A 17470-nucleotide genomic window follows, 5' to 3' on the forward strand; every position below is an offset into this window, starting at 1 on the left:
CAATGTGTGTATGTTAGATTAGTTTGAGTGTTTATTGTAGTTAATAAAACCTTATTTGTAACACACTTGAAGTTGCACATTATTTGCTCATAACTGGTGTCCCTAATCATGCCTATTTAGCTACATGCTTTGTGTAGTTTTGTCTTTTACCAATACTTTTTTTATATGACCCAGAATTATTTATTGGGGTTAGGGCTTATGTTGAATAGATAATAGAATGATTGCCAGTGATGAATTTAACCTTGTCAAAATATCCGCATGTTGTCCTTACAAAATCTGTTTATAAAACATCACGTGAAGCCTTCGAACCTGACACCTGTCACATGCATGCTCTCGAAATGCCAAGAATGCATTTGTGTTTACTTGTGGCACGTTACTTTGTGTTTCCAGTGGTATTAATCAGAGTATCACAATTTTCTTTTTACGATTTCTGTGCATATTCTGTGAATATTTACCATAAATCATACACTTAAACAACTTGATGGTGTTCGCAAATTAGTGGCAAATTTATTGTAAGCCTTTTGCAATTTATCTTTTGTAATGACAATAATGGGCTTAAAATATGTGGAACTCCACAATTGAATGATAAGGGATCAGATCATATATAATTGATTTCAACTCTCTTGCTTCAATTATCCAAATAGAACTGAACCCACTTTAGAGACCTCTTTATCAAAACTAATTGCCTTTCATTTACATTATAAAATTGTGTGATCTACATTATCAAAAGTCTTCTGGAGGTCCAGCATGACAATCCCACAATACTTGCTAACATCTACCGTTTTCAGTTTTCCCTTTTGTAATATACACATCTCAGTGAAATGTAGTGATCTAAATCCTAACTGCTAACTTCATACAAAATATTTTACTAATGTAACTGACAATCTGTTTGTGAACCAAAGTTTAATGAGTTTTAATGGAATTTTGCATTATTGAAGATCTTCCCACATAAATTACGCTAGAAGTTCTTGTGGGTCACACAAATCTGCCATGCAGACTAAATGCAAGATGCCTTTATGAAAATTAATCTATGCTTGATCTGTGATTCATATAATCACTTCACTATTGACAACTGACAGTAGACTTTTATTGTCTGTGATTTTTAGCCAAAATTTCCTATCTTTGCAAAGTCTTGAGTATTTGAGTAGTTTTTTTTTGTATTATTGTAAAATGAAAAGTTAATAGATTTCGCCCTTCATTCCATCACTTATTCTATTTATATTATTTGTGATTGACTCTAATCATACTTTTCACGTGTTCAAGCTTAGTCACAATCAGATCTTCATTCTTTTCCTTGTTTCGTGTCTGATTATTTATAAATACTAAACTTCACTATGTCTTCATTTTACTCTTGGACTCATCTAGAAGGCAGAATCATCAACAGATCTCGGCAACACAGAAGAGGAACCTAAGACAAGATAGAAAGAAAAACCTGTAAGAATTCTTGAACCGACAGGGTGCAATACTAAGCAACTCAACGATCTGTTAAAGAGGAAGTAGTATGTCTCAAAGCTAGCATACTCTTCTGTTGCACACTCAAAAGTATAAACTTTTCCTTCACAAACAAAGTACATACTTTCAGGGCGTAGTATAAGTATGCTAATTGGGACGCAGCATCAGAGTTTTTCTCATTTCAGGGTTAAAATGCTTTAAGTTTTCACTTAACCTCCTTTCTGAAATGGGCCCCAGGTGTAACTAAATATCATTTACACACAGAAAAGCTGAGGTCACATTGGACTTTTCACCCCATAGACTTCCATTCATGCGCACGTGAATGCGTCAGACTGGAAACGCAAGGTAATGCGTCAAGTTTCGCAGGTCGCTGTGGTGCAAAGTTCAAGCTTGGTGAACTCTGACCTGCGAAATCGCATCACTTAACTGCGTGAGACAAATCAAGGATCACAGGATCACAAAAGCACATGGCGCACGGCACATTGGGAATCACATGACATGAACACAACCCAAAGACAACACCTGGGGTCTGTTTCAGTTTAGAGGTTCAACCAACACAGAGTTTAAACTTGAACTCTGAGTTCACTTACCGAGAGATTAAAAACTCAGAGTTTCTCTCATTTCAGAGTCAGCATACTCTGAGTTTTCACTTAACCTCCTTTCTGAAATGGGGCCCCAAACTGACAACTACATAAACACAACACAATGACAACACCCAACTGTAAGTTTTGTAGTTAAAAAAAATAAGGACGAATTAATAGCTGGCCAATTAATTATTAGCAAATAATGAACACTAGAGGTGGTGATGTGGCCACAATGCAAAGTTTTTTTTTTACCACATTTAAAGACTCTGAAACTGTAATGCGGTCAAGACCGGCCGGGAAATAGGCACCATCTGACTAGCAGGTAAAAATTCACAAAATTCACATTATAGCCACTTAGACTCTTGTTCGTCCCACTTAAACATCAGTAATGCATATCTGGCGAATCCTATAGAGACTGTGTCTGTTCCTCGTATTATTAGATTAAGAAATAAACGTACTGTGTGCTCCAGAAAAAAATCTATTAAGAATCAAACCAGAAAATTAGTAAAAAGTGAAAATACAAACTTCGTAAAGCTTGGTCTCCTAAACATCAGGTCACTTGCACCTGAAGCACTTATCATAAATGAAATAATAACAGAAAACAATCTTAATGCACTCTGTCTCACTGAAACCTGGCTGAAACAAAATGACTATATTAGCTTAAATGAAGCAACTCCTCCAAGATTCTTATATAAACATGAGGCTCGTCAAACTGGTCGTGGTGGTGGAGTTGCATCAATCTTTAGTGATTTCCTTAATGTTAATCAGAGAAACGAACTTATGTTTAGCTCCTTTGAAGTATTAGCGCTTAATGTTCAGCTTCCAGATACTATGCAAAACCTGTGTTATCTCTCGCTTTAATCACCATATATAGATCCCCAGGACCCTATGTCAATTTTCTAAAAGAGTTTTCTGATTTCATTTCTGACTTACTAGTCAAAACTTATAAAATGCTAACTGTAGGTGACTTTAACATCCACCTAGATGATGCTAACGATACATTAGGGCTCGCGTTTATGGATTTAATACACTCACTTGGGATAAAGCAAAACGTTGTGGATCCAACCCATCACTTAAAGCATACATTAGAACTAATTCTGTCTTATGGAATCAAAGTTATTAATGTAGACATTATACCACAAAGTGATGATATTACAGACCACTACTTCTTAATATATAAGCTGTGTTTACCCGAAATTAGCAAACCCGCTCCAATACTCCGCCCTAGTAGAACTATTGTTTCGTCAACCAAAGATGAATTTATAAATAGCTTACCTGATCTTTCTCTATTTTGTAATGCACCCGCAAACTCAAATGATCTTAATGTAGTAACCAGCAGTATGGATGCCATCTTTACTAGCACACTAAATACTGTGGCACCCATCAAATTAAAAAAGGCTAGAGAGATTAAAACTACACCATGGTATATTAGTCATACTCGTGCGCTCAAAACAGCAACCCGCGCCCTGGAATGTAAATGGAAAAAAACTAATTTAGAGGTCTTTAGAATTGCGTACAAAGACAGTATGTCCAGCTATAGGAGGGCTCTAAAATCTGCCAGGGCTGAGCACCTGCGCAAACTGATAGAAAATAATCATAACAATCCTAGATTTTTATTTAACACCATCTCTAAATTAGCAAAGAACCGGTCATCCTTGGAACAAATTGTTCCATCGCAAATTAGTAGTGATGACTTCATGAATTTTTTCAGTGATAAAATAGAAGGCTTTAGACAGAAAATAGGAGATGACAAACTTTCTGCATAACCTACACTGCTTCAAAATCATAGAACAGGAAAAGCTAGATAAAATTATAAATAGCTCTAAACCAGCTACGTGTATGCTGGACTCAATTCCAACAAAATTACTGAATGAGCTGCTGCCTGCTATAGGAGAACCTCTTCTTAACATTATCAACTCTTCTTTATCTATAGGCCATGTTCCAAACTCTTACAAGCTAGCTGTTATTAAGCCTATTATTAAGAAACCGCAACTAGACACCAACAACTTAGCTAACTATAGGCCTATTTCAAATCTTCCATTTATGTCTAAAATACTAGAAAAAGTTGTTTCTACTCAATTATGCTCCTTTCTGCAGACAAACAATATTTTTGAAGTGTTTCAGTCAGGTTTCAGGGCTCATCACAGTACAGAAACCGCATTTGTGAAAATAACCAATGAGTTACTCTTAGCTGCTGACCGAGGGTGCGACTCGCTATTAGTTATACTCGATCTTAGTGCGGCATTTGACACCATTGACCACAATATCCTCATAAATCGCTTAAAGTCTACAGGTGTCCAGGGACAGGCTCTTCAATGGTTTAAGTCATACTTAACTGACCGTTACCAGTTTGTGAATATTAATGGACAGCCTTCACAAGTCAGCCCAGTAAAGTATGGGGTGCCTCAAGGATCAGTTTTAGGCCCTTTGCTGTTTACAATTTACATGCTACCACTGGGAGACATTATTAGAAGACATGGGAACAGCTTTCACTGCTGTGCAGATGATACTCAATTATATATTTCAACTAAACCTGACGAGATGTCTGAACTGTCTAAACTAACTGAGTGTATCAAAGACATAAAGACTGGATGACCAACAATTTTCTTCTCTTAAACTCTGACAAAACAGAATTATTACTTATTGGGACTAAATCTTGTACACAGCAGATCTCGCAACTCAATTTACAATTAGAGGGATACAAAGTTAGCGTTAGCTCTACTATAAAAGATCTGGGTGTCATATTAGACAGCAATCTAACTTTTAAAAACCCTATATCCCATGTCACAAAAACTGCCTTCTTTCATCTGAGAAATATTGCTAAATTACGAAATATGCTATCCATCTCAGATGCAAAAAAGCTAGTCCATGCTTTTATGACTTCGAGACTGGATTACTGTAATGCTCTATTTGCTGGCTGCCCAGCATCCTCTATTAACAAACTTCAATTAGTACAAAATACAGCAGCCAGAGTTCTCACCAGGTCTAGAAAATATGATCACATCACCCCAATTGTATTCTCCTTACACTGGCTGCCTGTTAAGTTTCGTATTGAATTAAAAATATTACTTCTCACCTATAAAGCTCTAAATAATCTAGCTCCTGTTTATCTAACCAACCTTCTGTCTCGCTACAATCCAACTCAGTCTTTAAGATCTCTAAACTCAGGGCTTCTGGTTGTACCTAGAATAGAAAAATCAAGTAAAGGAGGTCGAGCCTTCTCTTTTATGGCTCCTACACTCTGGAATAGCCTTCCTGATAACGTCCGAGGCTCAGATACACTCTCCCAGTTCAAAACTAGATTAAAAACCTATCTGTTTAGTAAAGCATACACTCAATGCCTTACCTAGCGGGTTCCACACAGGCTTCTACATCTTGCTTATATACACTATGAACAGCAGCTACGCTAATTATTCTCTTTATTCTCTATTTTCACCTGGGGATACTCATCCCAAGGTCCTCAGATTATGCGGAGTCACTGACTGGATCCAAGCCCAGCGACGAGATGATCCCAAGGTTTTTATATCTGGGACCAGGCCATATCCTGAGCTGCTGCTGCACTGATGGTCATGAGGAGTGGAGAACATGAGTCGGATTCCAGTGACGCTCCAGGGACAGACGAGTCTTTGCTGAGGCCACCTTCTAGCCTCCACCACGGTGACTGAAGCTCCGCACAAGACTTTTGGCCAGCGGAGAAATTAAAATGGTCGTGCCGATCTAAGTCTGGTTTTCTCAAGGTTTTTTTTCTTCACTCCTATCAGGTGAAGTTTTTTTCCCTCTCCGCTGTCACCACTGGCTTGCATGGTTCAGGATTGGTAGAGCTACGCATCGATGAATTTACTCTTCAGTGTTTGGACTCTCAGTCATGATTTGAAATCACACTGAACTGAGCTAAACTGAACTGAACTGAACTTAAACACTAAAAACTGAACTACACTGTTCCAGTTACTATGACCATTTATGTGAAGCTGCTTTGACACAATCTACATTGTAAAAGCGCTATACAAATAAAGCTGAATTGAATTGAATTGAACTTTAGCTGTGTGTTTATCTGAAAATAAATGCACAACTAAGAATGTTCATCAGCCAATCAGAATCAAGCATTTAGCAGCCAGTATATTAAGAAAATAAATATACTTCAGATGTGTAGATGTTTCATTTCTGTCACAGAATCCTGGATACTTTGACATTCCGGCTCAGGATGTGTCGGTGTGGCATGTTCCTACTAACATTGAGGTGGTGCATTGGCCTACTGCCTCCATCCTGAGATACCACACTGAAAATCGCTTCCTAATCCAACACGGAGGAAACCTTTTCAATTTATTCAAGGTCAGATACACTTCAGATGGCATTGAGTTCTGAGATTGACACATTCACAAGAATACAGGCAAATTATTGGGAACTTTTTTTTCTGTAGAAATTCCCTGTGAGGGATGGATTAGGGTCCTGCAACATTGATAATGGTCCTGCTGTTCCAATAGTGTATGATACTGGAAGTACAGAGTCTGTATGTCATGGTCTCAATACAAGAAGTATGGCAACTCCTCTTGATCCAATAATCTTTTTATATAACAGTGTATGTGATTCAGCAAGTTATATTATTTACAAAGAATCACCACTGTTGAGATTTACTCAATTTAATGTTTGCTTTTCCCAGCAACATTCGAGCCTGGATACATCATGTTTAGAGTTTTCAATTATGAATAGGAAAAAAAATGGCTGCTCAGTGGTTAGTTTTTTAGCCTCACAGCAAGAAGGTCACTGGTTCAAGTCCCACTGTGGCAACAGATAACCAGGAACTAAGTAGAAGGAAACTGAGTGTTTTAAAAGAAAGTTATTGATCAAACCTAAAATTATTATTTTTAAAAAATATTTCTAATTCATGACCAATTTCAATCTAATCTTGCTATAAATCCTGCATATGCAAATCCCCAAGCTTAGGGACAAAGGATCATAAAACTTAACTTGGAAAGGTAAGTTAAATGAATGGAAAGGTCTTGTCTTACTCAGACTGGTTATCTCTCATCAACTAGCTTCAGCAAAGATCAACTGGAGCCTCAACAAACTGCATCAGCACTCTTTTCAAACGGCAACTGTAAGTATCAGACTCAGACTCAACTTTATTATCCCGTTTAGGGAAATTAAAACTGCAGCTAGGTGCCCTAACAGAGTCGAAGTTCCATGTACACATTACCAAAATATTACCACACAACATACAATACATAATTTTTTTTAAAATTATGTATTTTAAATGAGTCCTCCCACTGGACTCATTTAATGACCTAATGGCCACCATTATAAAATAATTTCTAGTTCTATTTGTCCTGCAAATAGGAACTCTAAAACGACGTCCTGATGGCAACAGCTGAAACACAGAGTACAATGGATGATCTGGGGTGCAAAGGATACCCTAAACTGTCTTTAAAACATAATTATGGTAAATTACAATTGGACCATGTAACAAGGTTCTTTGGGTGGGAAGAAGAAGACAGGGTCGGCGTTGAGGTAAGTGACAATGTTTTATTAATGTTCTGTGATAATGTGCTGTGTTGCGCTCAGCATCAAGGGGTGCTGCTTGTCGCTCAGCTCTCTCTCCCGACTGTTCCTCCCGTTCTCCTTAAGAAGTGTGTCTCCCCGGCCCAATCACTAAAATAAACAGGTGTTATGTATTATTTCTGATTGGCCTGCTGATTAGCCGCCGGGCTCTGAGCATGCTCTCCCCCCTTATTGGGTATTCGATCATGCTTACCTCCCCACAGACCAGTTTGGTTAAAACCGAGGATTTTGCCCACCACCTTCACCAGGCAACTCAACCTGTTTGACTCAGATTACCGTACCAAGCTTCAATGCAAAATGATAAGACAGATTCAACAAATTGTTTATAAAACAATAGGTTACTGTTCGTATCCCCGGTTCTCTGAAACATCGAGTGGAGAGATCCACCTATGGGAAGGCATCCGTGCCTGACCTCTGCAGAAGCATCCAATTGCACCAAGTCTGGCTTGACAGACAGAAGCGCGTGCCCAATGGCAGGTAAAGAACCGCCCCTTTACCTGTGAGCATAAATCATTCTGCACGCACTGCTATTCCTCAGTGAGCATATTCGCTTCTCGTGCAGCAAGCGGGGCAAACTTGGTGGATCTCTCCACTCGATGTTTCAGAGAACCGGGGTTACGAACAGTAACCTATTGTTCTCTTTCATCATCTCGTGTTCGAGATCCACCTATGGGAGATATTGACAGCTCCCCGGTTGCCCAATACACTCACAGCGAGGCCCAGCAAGCCAGCGGACGGTCTCCTGAAAGGCGATGCATGACACATCACAAAGCATGTGGTAACATGCGTTTGAGGACACCTGAAAACACAATATGCTGGAGCATATATAATATATATGTATACAATATATGTATTTGTACATATAAAATGTATATAATTTGTGTCAGGTGAGGGTATGATAACACTTAGGGACAAAATTAAGCCAAGTTAGACCAACTAGGCATACGGCACAGGGCTACGAAGAGCCCACACCTAAGACAGAGTGAGCTACCGGAGTCTGAGTAACATCAAGACGGTAGTATCTGACAAATGTATGTGGAGAGGCCCAGCTTGCAGCGGCACAAATGTCCTGCAAGGAAACCCATCTAAATAGAGCCCAAGAAGAAGCCATGCCTCTAGTGGAATGTGCTCTGAGGCCCCCTGGAGGCCGCACTCCCTTAGATTCATATGCCAGAGAGATGGCTTCCACAAGCCAATGAGAGAGGCGTTGTTTAGAAATGGGATTCCCCCTGTTTGGGGGGGCCCAAGAAATGAAGAGTTGGTCACTTCTTCTAAAAGAGCTGGTCCTGTTGATATAGGCCCACAGAGCTGACACAGGACATAAAGCATTAAGCCTCTGATCCTCAGTGGAGGAGAATGGAGGAGGGTGAAAAGAGGAAAGCTCTACCCCCTCACAAGAAAAATTAGGGAAGCATTTTGGCAAAAAGGCCGGGTTAGGCCTGAGAGAAACCTTTTCTCTACTGAGGGAGAATTTAATGCACGAGGGGTGAACAGAGAGTGCATGTAGATCACTGACACGTTTAGCTGAAGCCAAGGCCAGCAGCACAGCTGTCTTGAAAGACAGATGCTTCAGAGAAATAGCCTCTAGGGTCTCAAAAGGATGATGAGTCAAAGCATCCAGCACCATGGAGAGGTCCCACTCAGGAAGAACTCTACTAGTGACTGGAAGGGAACAACGGGCACCCTTCATAAATCTACGAATAAGAGGTTGTTGCCCAGCCATGCTGTCATTGAACCCTACATGACATGCAGTGATGGCTGCTAGATAGACCTTGATTGTAGAAAATGATTTTCCACAGTCCATAAGGCCTTGCAGAAAGCCCAAAATGTCAGCGACTGAGCACTGATATGAAATCAGTCTGCGCTCCTCACACCATTCCTCAAACATGCGCCACTTGCAGTCATAAAGGGACCGTGTGGAGGAGGCTCTAGCGTTCTGAATTGTTGCAATAACACGTGGAGAAAGCCCCAGTGTATTTAGGTTTGCCCTTTCACGGGCCAAGCCCAGAGAGCCACCCTGTCTGGACGAGGATGGTAGATTTCCCCATTCGCTTGGGACAGGAGGTCCGTACGTAATGGGAGGGGCCATGGCTGTGCATGCAGAAGAGGGATTATCTCTGCCAGCCATGGAGCCCTGGGCCACCTCGGTGCTATCAGGATCAGTCTCAAGTCTTGTTCCTTCACCCTGACTAGGGTTGGGGTTATTAGGCAAAGAGAAGGGAACGCATAGAGCAGCACATTGGGCCATGGATGAGCCAGTGCGTCCACGCCGAGGGGGACATCCTCGTCCTGTAGCGAGAAGAACATAGGACAATGGCCGTTTTTGCGCGAGGCGAAGAGATCGACGTCTGCCTGGCCGAATCTCTTCCAAAGCAGGCCCACTATTTGAGGATGGAGATGCCACTCCCCGTAGAGTGGGTTCCCCCTTGACAAAAGGTCTGTACCCCTGTTCAGAACGCCTGGGACATGCGTCGCCCGTAATGACAGAAAATGATGTTGCCTGCTCCATACTAAAAGCTTGTGAGCTAAGGCGTGGAGCTTGGAGGATCGCATCCCCCCTTGGCGGTTGATATGTGCTACAGCTGTAGTGTTGTCGCACTGCACTAGCACATGATACCCCTGCAGGCGGGGCAGAAAATGTTTTAGAGCTTTCCACACAGTGAGAAGCTCCAAATAATTTATGTGGGCTGAGTGAAGTGTGTGAGACCACACGCCGTTCACTATCCTGCCCTCCTGTGTGGCGCCCCACCCTGTCAGCGAGGCATCTGTCGTTACCACTTTGCGCATCATGACAGCCCCGAGGGGACTCCCATGAGCGTAAAACTCTGCGTTCCTCCAGTGGTGCAGCGCTGTTGTGCACGAGCGCGAGACTGTGACATAAAGGGAGAGATCGCATAACGGGCTGAGATGAAGAGATAAAACCCACTTCATGAATGCCCTCATTCTCAAAAGGCCTAGTGGCAGAACATGAATAGCCGAGGCCATGAGACCTTGTAGTCTGAGACATGTACGATACTGTACCCTTGCTCCTTCCCTGAATTGTGAGAGACAATTCAGAAGAGAGAGAATGCGCTCTGGCTCGATAACGGGTGGGTCACCCATGCCGATCGATGCCATATCCTTAACTTCCAGACCCGCGAGACCTTGTTTAAGGTTGAGCGGGTCGCCCCAGTAGTGCTTCATGTGCTTCGCACACGCTGGGAGGACGGGAAAAAGTTTTTTCCTCGGGCCTGGTGGAGGCCCCAGCAACTATCCATCATAAATGTCCCTCTCCTGGTCGGTGGCACTCTGTGGAGCTGGCCATTCGATGTTGAGGAGAGCGGCCGCTCGCTCACACACATCTAGGAATCTGGGGAGCACCAGAGGGCAGGATGGCCTCCTCATCCTCTGAAACACCCAGAAGACCCGCGTCGTCATCGTCGCCAGAACCGGCCGGTTCATCAGCGAACGGCGGAACACCCACGAAGATGTCCTCTTCGGGGAACGCAGGATTGGGCTGGTCAGCCCAGTCGAGAGACATAGCGCTCCAGGAGTCCCCCGCCTGCGCGCTGTCGTCACCATGTCCCCCATCCGAATCGGAAAATTCAACACATTGAGTCGCTGCAACTTTCGTACGACGCCGCAGAAGCTTTTTCGGTAATTTAAGACAATGGCTGCAATTCTCCGGGGTTTCCAACGCCTCTTGAGCGTGGTTGAGGCCCAAGCAGACAACACAGAAGGGGTGGGGGTCCTTTGCAGCAATAAGCGCGCCACATGCGGCCGGGCAGGCCCGTGATGAGTGCTCGGGAGAAGCGGCAGATTTAGAAAGTGACATATTCGAGGCGGGCAGCCGTGGACAGGGACAGGTGTAAGAGGAGCGTGGGCAGCTCGGGATGCGAAACCACAACTAACCTGGTCGGATAACAGACTGTCACGTCTGGTGGAGGCTGATCGAAAGATATGTCCTCCTGAAGACTCGTAAATGAGCAGCAGTAATCCAACCGAGCTGTAGAGTTGCAGAGTCAGCAAGAATGTTAACTGAGGAATAGCAGCGCGTGCAGAATGATTTATGCGCACAGGTAAAGGGGCGGTTCTTTACCTGCCATTGGGCACGCGCTTCTGTCTGTCAAGCCAGACTTGGTGCAATTGGATGCTTCTGCAGAGGTCAGGCACGGATGCCTTCCCATAGGTGGATCTCGAACACGAGATGATGAAAGAGAACAGTGTCATTTCCCAGAGATGGATTGCGGCTGGAAAGGCATCCGCTGCGTAAAAACGTGCTGGATAATTTGGCGGTTCATTCCACTGTAGCGATCCTGGATTAATAAAGGGACTAAGCCGACAAGAAATTGAATGAATGAAAACAATGTCATCATAGAGGTACAAACCTGAATGTTTTCTTCAGGCTTTAAATCTGCTGAATATCAAATACTGCTATAACTTGATGCTTTTCTTCTTTACTCTTTACTGCCTCTTCCTGTACCAACTCAATGTGTGTATGTTAGATTAGTTTAAGTGTTTATTGTAGTTAATAAAGCCTTATTTGTAACACACTTGAAGTTGCACATTATTTGCTCATAACTGGTGTCCCTAATCATGCCTCTTTTGCTGTTAGTTTTACATTTTAACAAGGTTATTTCATATGACCCAGAAATAAATATTCTTTAAACAAACAAACACTTGATCTAAAGTTGTTAAGTGTAAGCGTATAGCTTATCTAAATATTATAATTTATTATGATTAATTCTTAATATTTCCTCCTTGAGCTAGTTGGCTACACACATCCGATAATGCTTGATTATTGGCATTAGTCTTATGCTGACTGGATAATAGAACGATTGTCAATGATGAATTTAACCTTATCAAAACATCTGCATGTTGTCCTTAAGAAATTTGTTCATTAAACATCACGTGAAGCTTTCAGACCTGGCACGAGTTTACCTGCTCACATTCTCTTGAAATGCCAAGAACGCATTTGTGTGTTTTGACACACTGTTTCCTCATGGCATGTTTCTTCCTGCTACCAGTGGAATTAATCAAAGCATCACAACTTTAAGAGAGTATCACAAGCATGGATTCGATAAAAACACTTTTATGGATTAAATCTGTCATGTTTGCATTGTTTTGAGTTTAATTAAAAGGAATTTTATTTGACAGGTTCAATAAAACAAGCAAGAATTAAAATGTAAATAAAAACAGAAAGTATCTCTTGTATACGACACCTCCAAGTGTACAACTTAAAGTATACGACCAGAAAACTGACGATGATAAAAACTCTTAGTTTATTTCCAATGTGGTTCTCACTGTTATTACAAAGAATTGCAACAATCATCTTTTAACCACTTTTTAAAATATCGCTGAATCTTTTATTTCTTTGATTGATTTTGCCAATTTATTCCCAATAATTGCATCGGTGTGTAAAAACATATTCTCCCACAGCAAAGTTCTAAACTAAAATGGACACATTAAAATTCAACCCCCTTGTAAAATAGGTATGTTATTTCCCTCATCATTTGAAAATAATTTACTAAATAACTTGGAACCACATTAATCACTTTTTAGGTGTCAAGCCCTACAGTATTTAAAAAACACAGTCTTGCTTACAGTTAACAAAACTAATTCTTTAAACCATTTTTGCCAGGATGCAGACTTGAATTTGCAAACTGAGCCTGAGACTGCATATACTAGAGATGCAATGTCAGACACAATGCACTCAATGGAGCTAGTCACGTCACTGTGAGGGTTGGGGTGCACATCAAAAAATCATTGCTTGCAGCTCACCTTGCAACTGCACTGAATCTGCATCCAGATCCTTCTCATTCTTTACTGCGTAGGATGAACTTTTAAAATTATTCAAACTAATTTATCTTGATAGCATGGGTGTATGCAAATCAGTGGCAAATTGAGTGAACATATTTTGTGAGTTTCGCAATTTATCTTTCATAATAATTGGGTTTAAAATATGTGGAACTCTTGAATGTTAAGGGATCAGATCATATACAATTAATATCAACTCTCTTGCTTCTATTATCCAGATAAAACTGATGGCACTTTAGAGACTCCTCGTTAAAATTAATTGGCCCTAATTCACATGATAAAATTTTACCAAATGTATCTAATGTGTTTTGGAGGTCCAGCATGACCATCCCACAATATTTGCCACCATCTGCAGCTTTCCTTATTCTATCAGTCACATGTAATATACAGTAAATTGCTCAGTGGAATGTAGGGATCTAAAACCTGTTAATCTGCTAACGTCATACAAAAGAGTTTATACTATTGTAACCGACAATCTGTTTGTGTACTAATGTTTAATGAATTTTAATGGAAAAATAATATAAATAAATTCCTTTTTTCACTCATTCCATAATGGTCTAGGTCAACAGATTCCTCCTTTCACTCATTACATCACTTATTTTCTTAATATGGTTAAGCTATTTGTTTTTGGCTCTAACCATACTTGTTCAAGTGGTCATCAGATCTCCTTTGTTTTCCTTGTTCCGCGTCTGATTTTGTATAAATACTGAACTTCACTATGCCTCGCCAACTCAGAAGAGAGGAACCCAAGACAAGATAGAAAGAAAAACCTGTAAGAATTCTTGGACAACAAATAAAACTTAATGTTAAAAATGTATACACAAAATAATAATAATAATTAATGCTTTTAATAAGTGAATTTTCACAAACCTAACAATTTTAGCTTTACAGCTTTGAGTTTAACTGTGTATAACTTTTCTCTTTTTATTCACAGATTGTCCTTTTTGTAAAACAAAAATGTTTTTCAGGATCCTTCTCAGTCTCTCACTGAATTTATTGCTCTGTGAGGCTGCAAGCATCATATATTGTAAGTATAATATATACAATAATATGTTTGGACTAAAACAAATTTATCCTAAAAATTACTTTTTAAGTATTTATTGTCTCATATTGCAGTGGATAACCAAGATAGACCATGCGGCAAAAACAGTGATGACAGCCCCAACCTTGAAATAGCAAAACTTCAGGGCAGGATTAAATATGCTGCTCGAAGCTGCAAAGAAATTCAGGACAAGTATCAGGTTTACGATGGTAAGTTAATTATGATATATATATATATATATATAGTCAATGCAAAGTTGGTTATCAAAAAACATTTTTAACTTGTTTAAACTACTTATTGAGCTAAAACAACACAATTCTTGACATTTCATTAGGACGACTTAACAGTTTTACATGAATAAATATATATTTATATATATATAAGCATCAGCAGGATTAATCTGAGGGATGCTTTGTTCACACAGATGGCCTGTACTACCTGATCTCCTCAAAAGGAGTACTTTACCAGACATACTGTGACATGACCACTGCAGGTGGAGGCTGGACGCTGGTGGCCAGTGTTCATGAAAACAACCTGTACGGAAAGTGTACAGTTGGTGACCGCTGGTCTAGCGAGCAGGGCAGTGATCCAAACAGGCCTAATGGTGAAGGGACATGGGCTAATACAGTCACATTTGGAAGTGTAGAGGCTTCTACAAGTGACGATTATAAGGTATACATTATTATTACTTTTCGCTAGTTTAAAAAAAGAGGAATAACTGATAGTGGGTCAATGAGTTATTGGCAAATAATGAACACTAGAGGTGGTAATGTAGTCAATGCAAAGTTGGTTACCAAACTTAATGACATTTTATCCATAGTCTTTTATTTTGTTCTGATATTTGGATGTTGTAGGCTGTGAAATAACTGACATGATTCAGCGTAGTGATATGAAACTGTAATGCAGTCAAGACCGGCCTGGAACTATTTAGCTGTGTGTTTATCTGAAAATAAATGCACAACTAAGAATGTTCATCAGCCAATCAGAATCAAGCATTTAGCAGCCAGTATATTAAGAAAATAAATATACTTCAGATGTGTAGATGTTTCATTTCTGTCACAGAATCCTGGATACTTTGACATTCCGGCTCAGGATGTGTCTGTGTGGCACGTTCCTAATAACATTGAGTTGGAGCGTTGGACTACTGCCTCCATCCTGAGATACCACACTGACAATCGCTTCCTAACCTTACATGGAGGAAACCTTTTCAATTTATTCAAGGTCAGATACACTTTAGATGCCAGTTCTGGAGTTTGACGTATTCAAAAAAATACAGGCAAATTATTGTAAATATTTTTTTTCTGTAGAAATTCCCTGTGAGGTATGGATTAGGGTCATGCAACATCGACAATGGTCCTGCTGTTCCAATCGTGTATGATACTGGAAGTACAGAGTCTACCAAACTGCTGTATGGTCCCTATTCAAGAAGTATGGCAACTCCTTTTAATCTAATAATTCAAATATATATTTTTAAGAAAATGTATACACCATGTAACAGTGTATGTGAATAAGTCATGATATATTATTTAAAAGCCTCACCACATCTCAACGAAATACAACTCATTTTTTTTCAGCAAACTTTGACCCTGGATACATCACATTCAGAGTCTTCAATACTGAAAACGCTGCCTTGGCTCTTTGCTCAGGTGTTAAACCGACTGGCTGTAACTCTGAACATGTAAGTTAAGACTTTTCTTTGTTATTTAAAAGTGCCATATTATTAGTGCCATATTATTAGTGCTATACTTTTATACAATATGCAATATATATTTTTCTGGTATCTAAATAGAAGGTGTGTGGCTTTTCAGAAAAAGAAGCGCACGCGAGCACGCACGCACACGCACACACACACACACACACACACACAAATGTACTTTTTTATACCAATCTATTTTGAAAAAGTGGACTTTTAGTAATGTTCTTATATTCTTGCAGTTCTGTGTTGGCGGAGGTGGATTCTTTCCTGAGGCGTCCCCTAGACAGTGTGGAGACTTTGCAGGTTTTGACTGGGATGGTTATGGTACTAATGAAGGATGGAGTGCATCCAAAGAGATAACCGAGGCTGCTGTACTTCTCTTTTATCGCTGAAAATCTAAAAATACCCTCATTATATCCTTCTCTCTAAGATATACCACAGAAATTTACACCTGAATGTTGCATAATCATTTTTTGCTCAAATGTTTTTCTTTAGCATATCCTACGCTATATCCTCCATACTGATCTGTAATCAACAAATATGTGGTCGTGGTGTTTAAAACTGTAAAAGGAAATTAGCCTCTAACATTAACCATTATTGGACTTTCACTCAAATGTTTTTGTTTCTTACTGCTGTTCAAAAGTGTATACCAATGAATCAAATAAAGGTAATGTTCAAATAAAACAAGTGGATCCTGTTTAGTGGTAATATATTAACTTCATTAAGATATTTTCCATATTTGTTTTGTATATTTCTACATAAAATAAATGGTACAAACTAAATCTCTGACTACAAATCTGACATGATTACACTCTTAGAAATAAATATTTGCAAGCTGTCACTGGGGTGGCACTTTTTCAAAAGGAACACATTTGTACTTAAAGAGTCCTTATTGATACCTCAAACGTATATATTAAAACCTGAGAATTTTAAGAGGAACACTCTTGTACTTTTTAAGTACCAATATGTACCTTTGAGGTATTACTATGGACCTTTTAGGTACAAATCTGTACCTTTTAAAAAGAAATCACCCCAGTGACTCACATACCCTTTTTCTGAGAGTGCATGATGATTTACAGCACTGTAGAGTAAAAATATTTTTTGTTTGGAAAATAAAAATATCTAGTCTGTCAAGGAGAATAAGTAAAGCCACACACATTGACTTTCTTCCCAATGTGACATGCTTCCCCTAGTATTTTTTTATTCAATTTAGGGTCATAATGTTTATTTTGGCCACACATGGAAGATTTCTGAGTGTCACAGTAAACTTTTTGTAAACTGTAAGTTTAGCATACAAGGGCTGGACAATGAAACTTAACACTGGCCAACTTAGTGTTGAGGGTG

The 17470-nt window shown here is 39.8% G+C and overlaps 2 protein-coding genes across 2 annotated transcripts; one reads left to right on the forward strand and one right to left on the reverse strand.

Moving 5' to 3' along the window:
• Positions 1–8547: 8547 nt before the first annotated feature.
• Positions 8548–10775, reverse strand: LOC141375458 (uncharacterized). Its single transcript, XM_073908915.1, has 2 exons — positions 10614–10775; positions 8548–10494 (listed from the first exon to the last, which is right to left on the reverse strand). The coding sequence occupies exons 1-2, from the start codon at positions 10773–10775 to the stop codon at positions 8548–8550; spliced, it is 2109 nt and encodes a 702-aa protein (XP_073765016.1).
• Positions 10776–13008: 2233 nt separating this feature from the next.
• Positions 13009–17407, forward strand: itln4 (intelectin 4). The gene is made up of 9 exons (XM_073908896.1): positions 13009–13063; positions 13213–14160; positions 14323–14415; positions 14505–14639; positions 14855–15102; positions 15493–15651; positions 15738–15858; positions 16005–16108; positions 16366–17407. The coding sequence occupies exons 3-9, from the start codon at positions 14346–14348 to the stop codon at positions 16516–16518; spliced, it is 990 nt and encodes a 329-aa protein (XP_073764997.1). The 5' UTR covers positions 13009–13063; positions 13213–14160; positions 14323–14345; the 3' UTR covers positions 16519–17407.
• Positions 17408–17470: the final 63 nt, after the last annotated feature.

Source organism: Danio rerio, chromosome 7 (genome assembly GCF_049306965.1).
Source record: "Danio rerio strain Tuebingen ecotype United States chromosome 7, GRCz12tu, whole genome shotgun sequence".
Taxonomy (NCBI): Eukaryota; Metazoa; Chordata; class Actinopteri; order Cypriniformes; family Danionidae; genus Danio; species Danio rerio.

What these genes read in the sequence shown, in the direction of transcription:
- LOC141375458 (XM_073908915.1), bottom strand. Translation starts at nt 10,775, where the DNA reads ATGAAGCACTACTGGGGCGACCCGCTCAACCTTAAACAAGGTCTCGCG. An exon ending in AATTCAGGGAAGGAGCAAGG is followed by an intron (nt 10,495 to 10,613) that starts GTACAGTATCGT and finishes TCTTCATCTCAG; the next exon opens with CCCGTTATGCGATCTCTCCC.
- itln4 (XM_073908896.1), top strand. Translation starts at nt 14,346, where the DNA reads ATGTTTTTCAGGATCCTTCTCAGTCTCTCACTGAATTTATTGCTCTGT. An exon ending in ACCTTTTCAATTTATTCAAG is followed by an intron (nt 15,652 to 15,737) that starts GTCAGATACACT and finishes TTTTTTCTGTAG; the next exon opens with AAATTCCCTGTGAGGTATGG. An exon ending in GTATGGTCCCTATTCAAGAA is followed by an intron (nt 15,859 to 16,004) that starts GTATGGCAACTC and finishes ATTTTTTTTCAG; the next exon opens with CAAACTTTGACCCTGGATAC.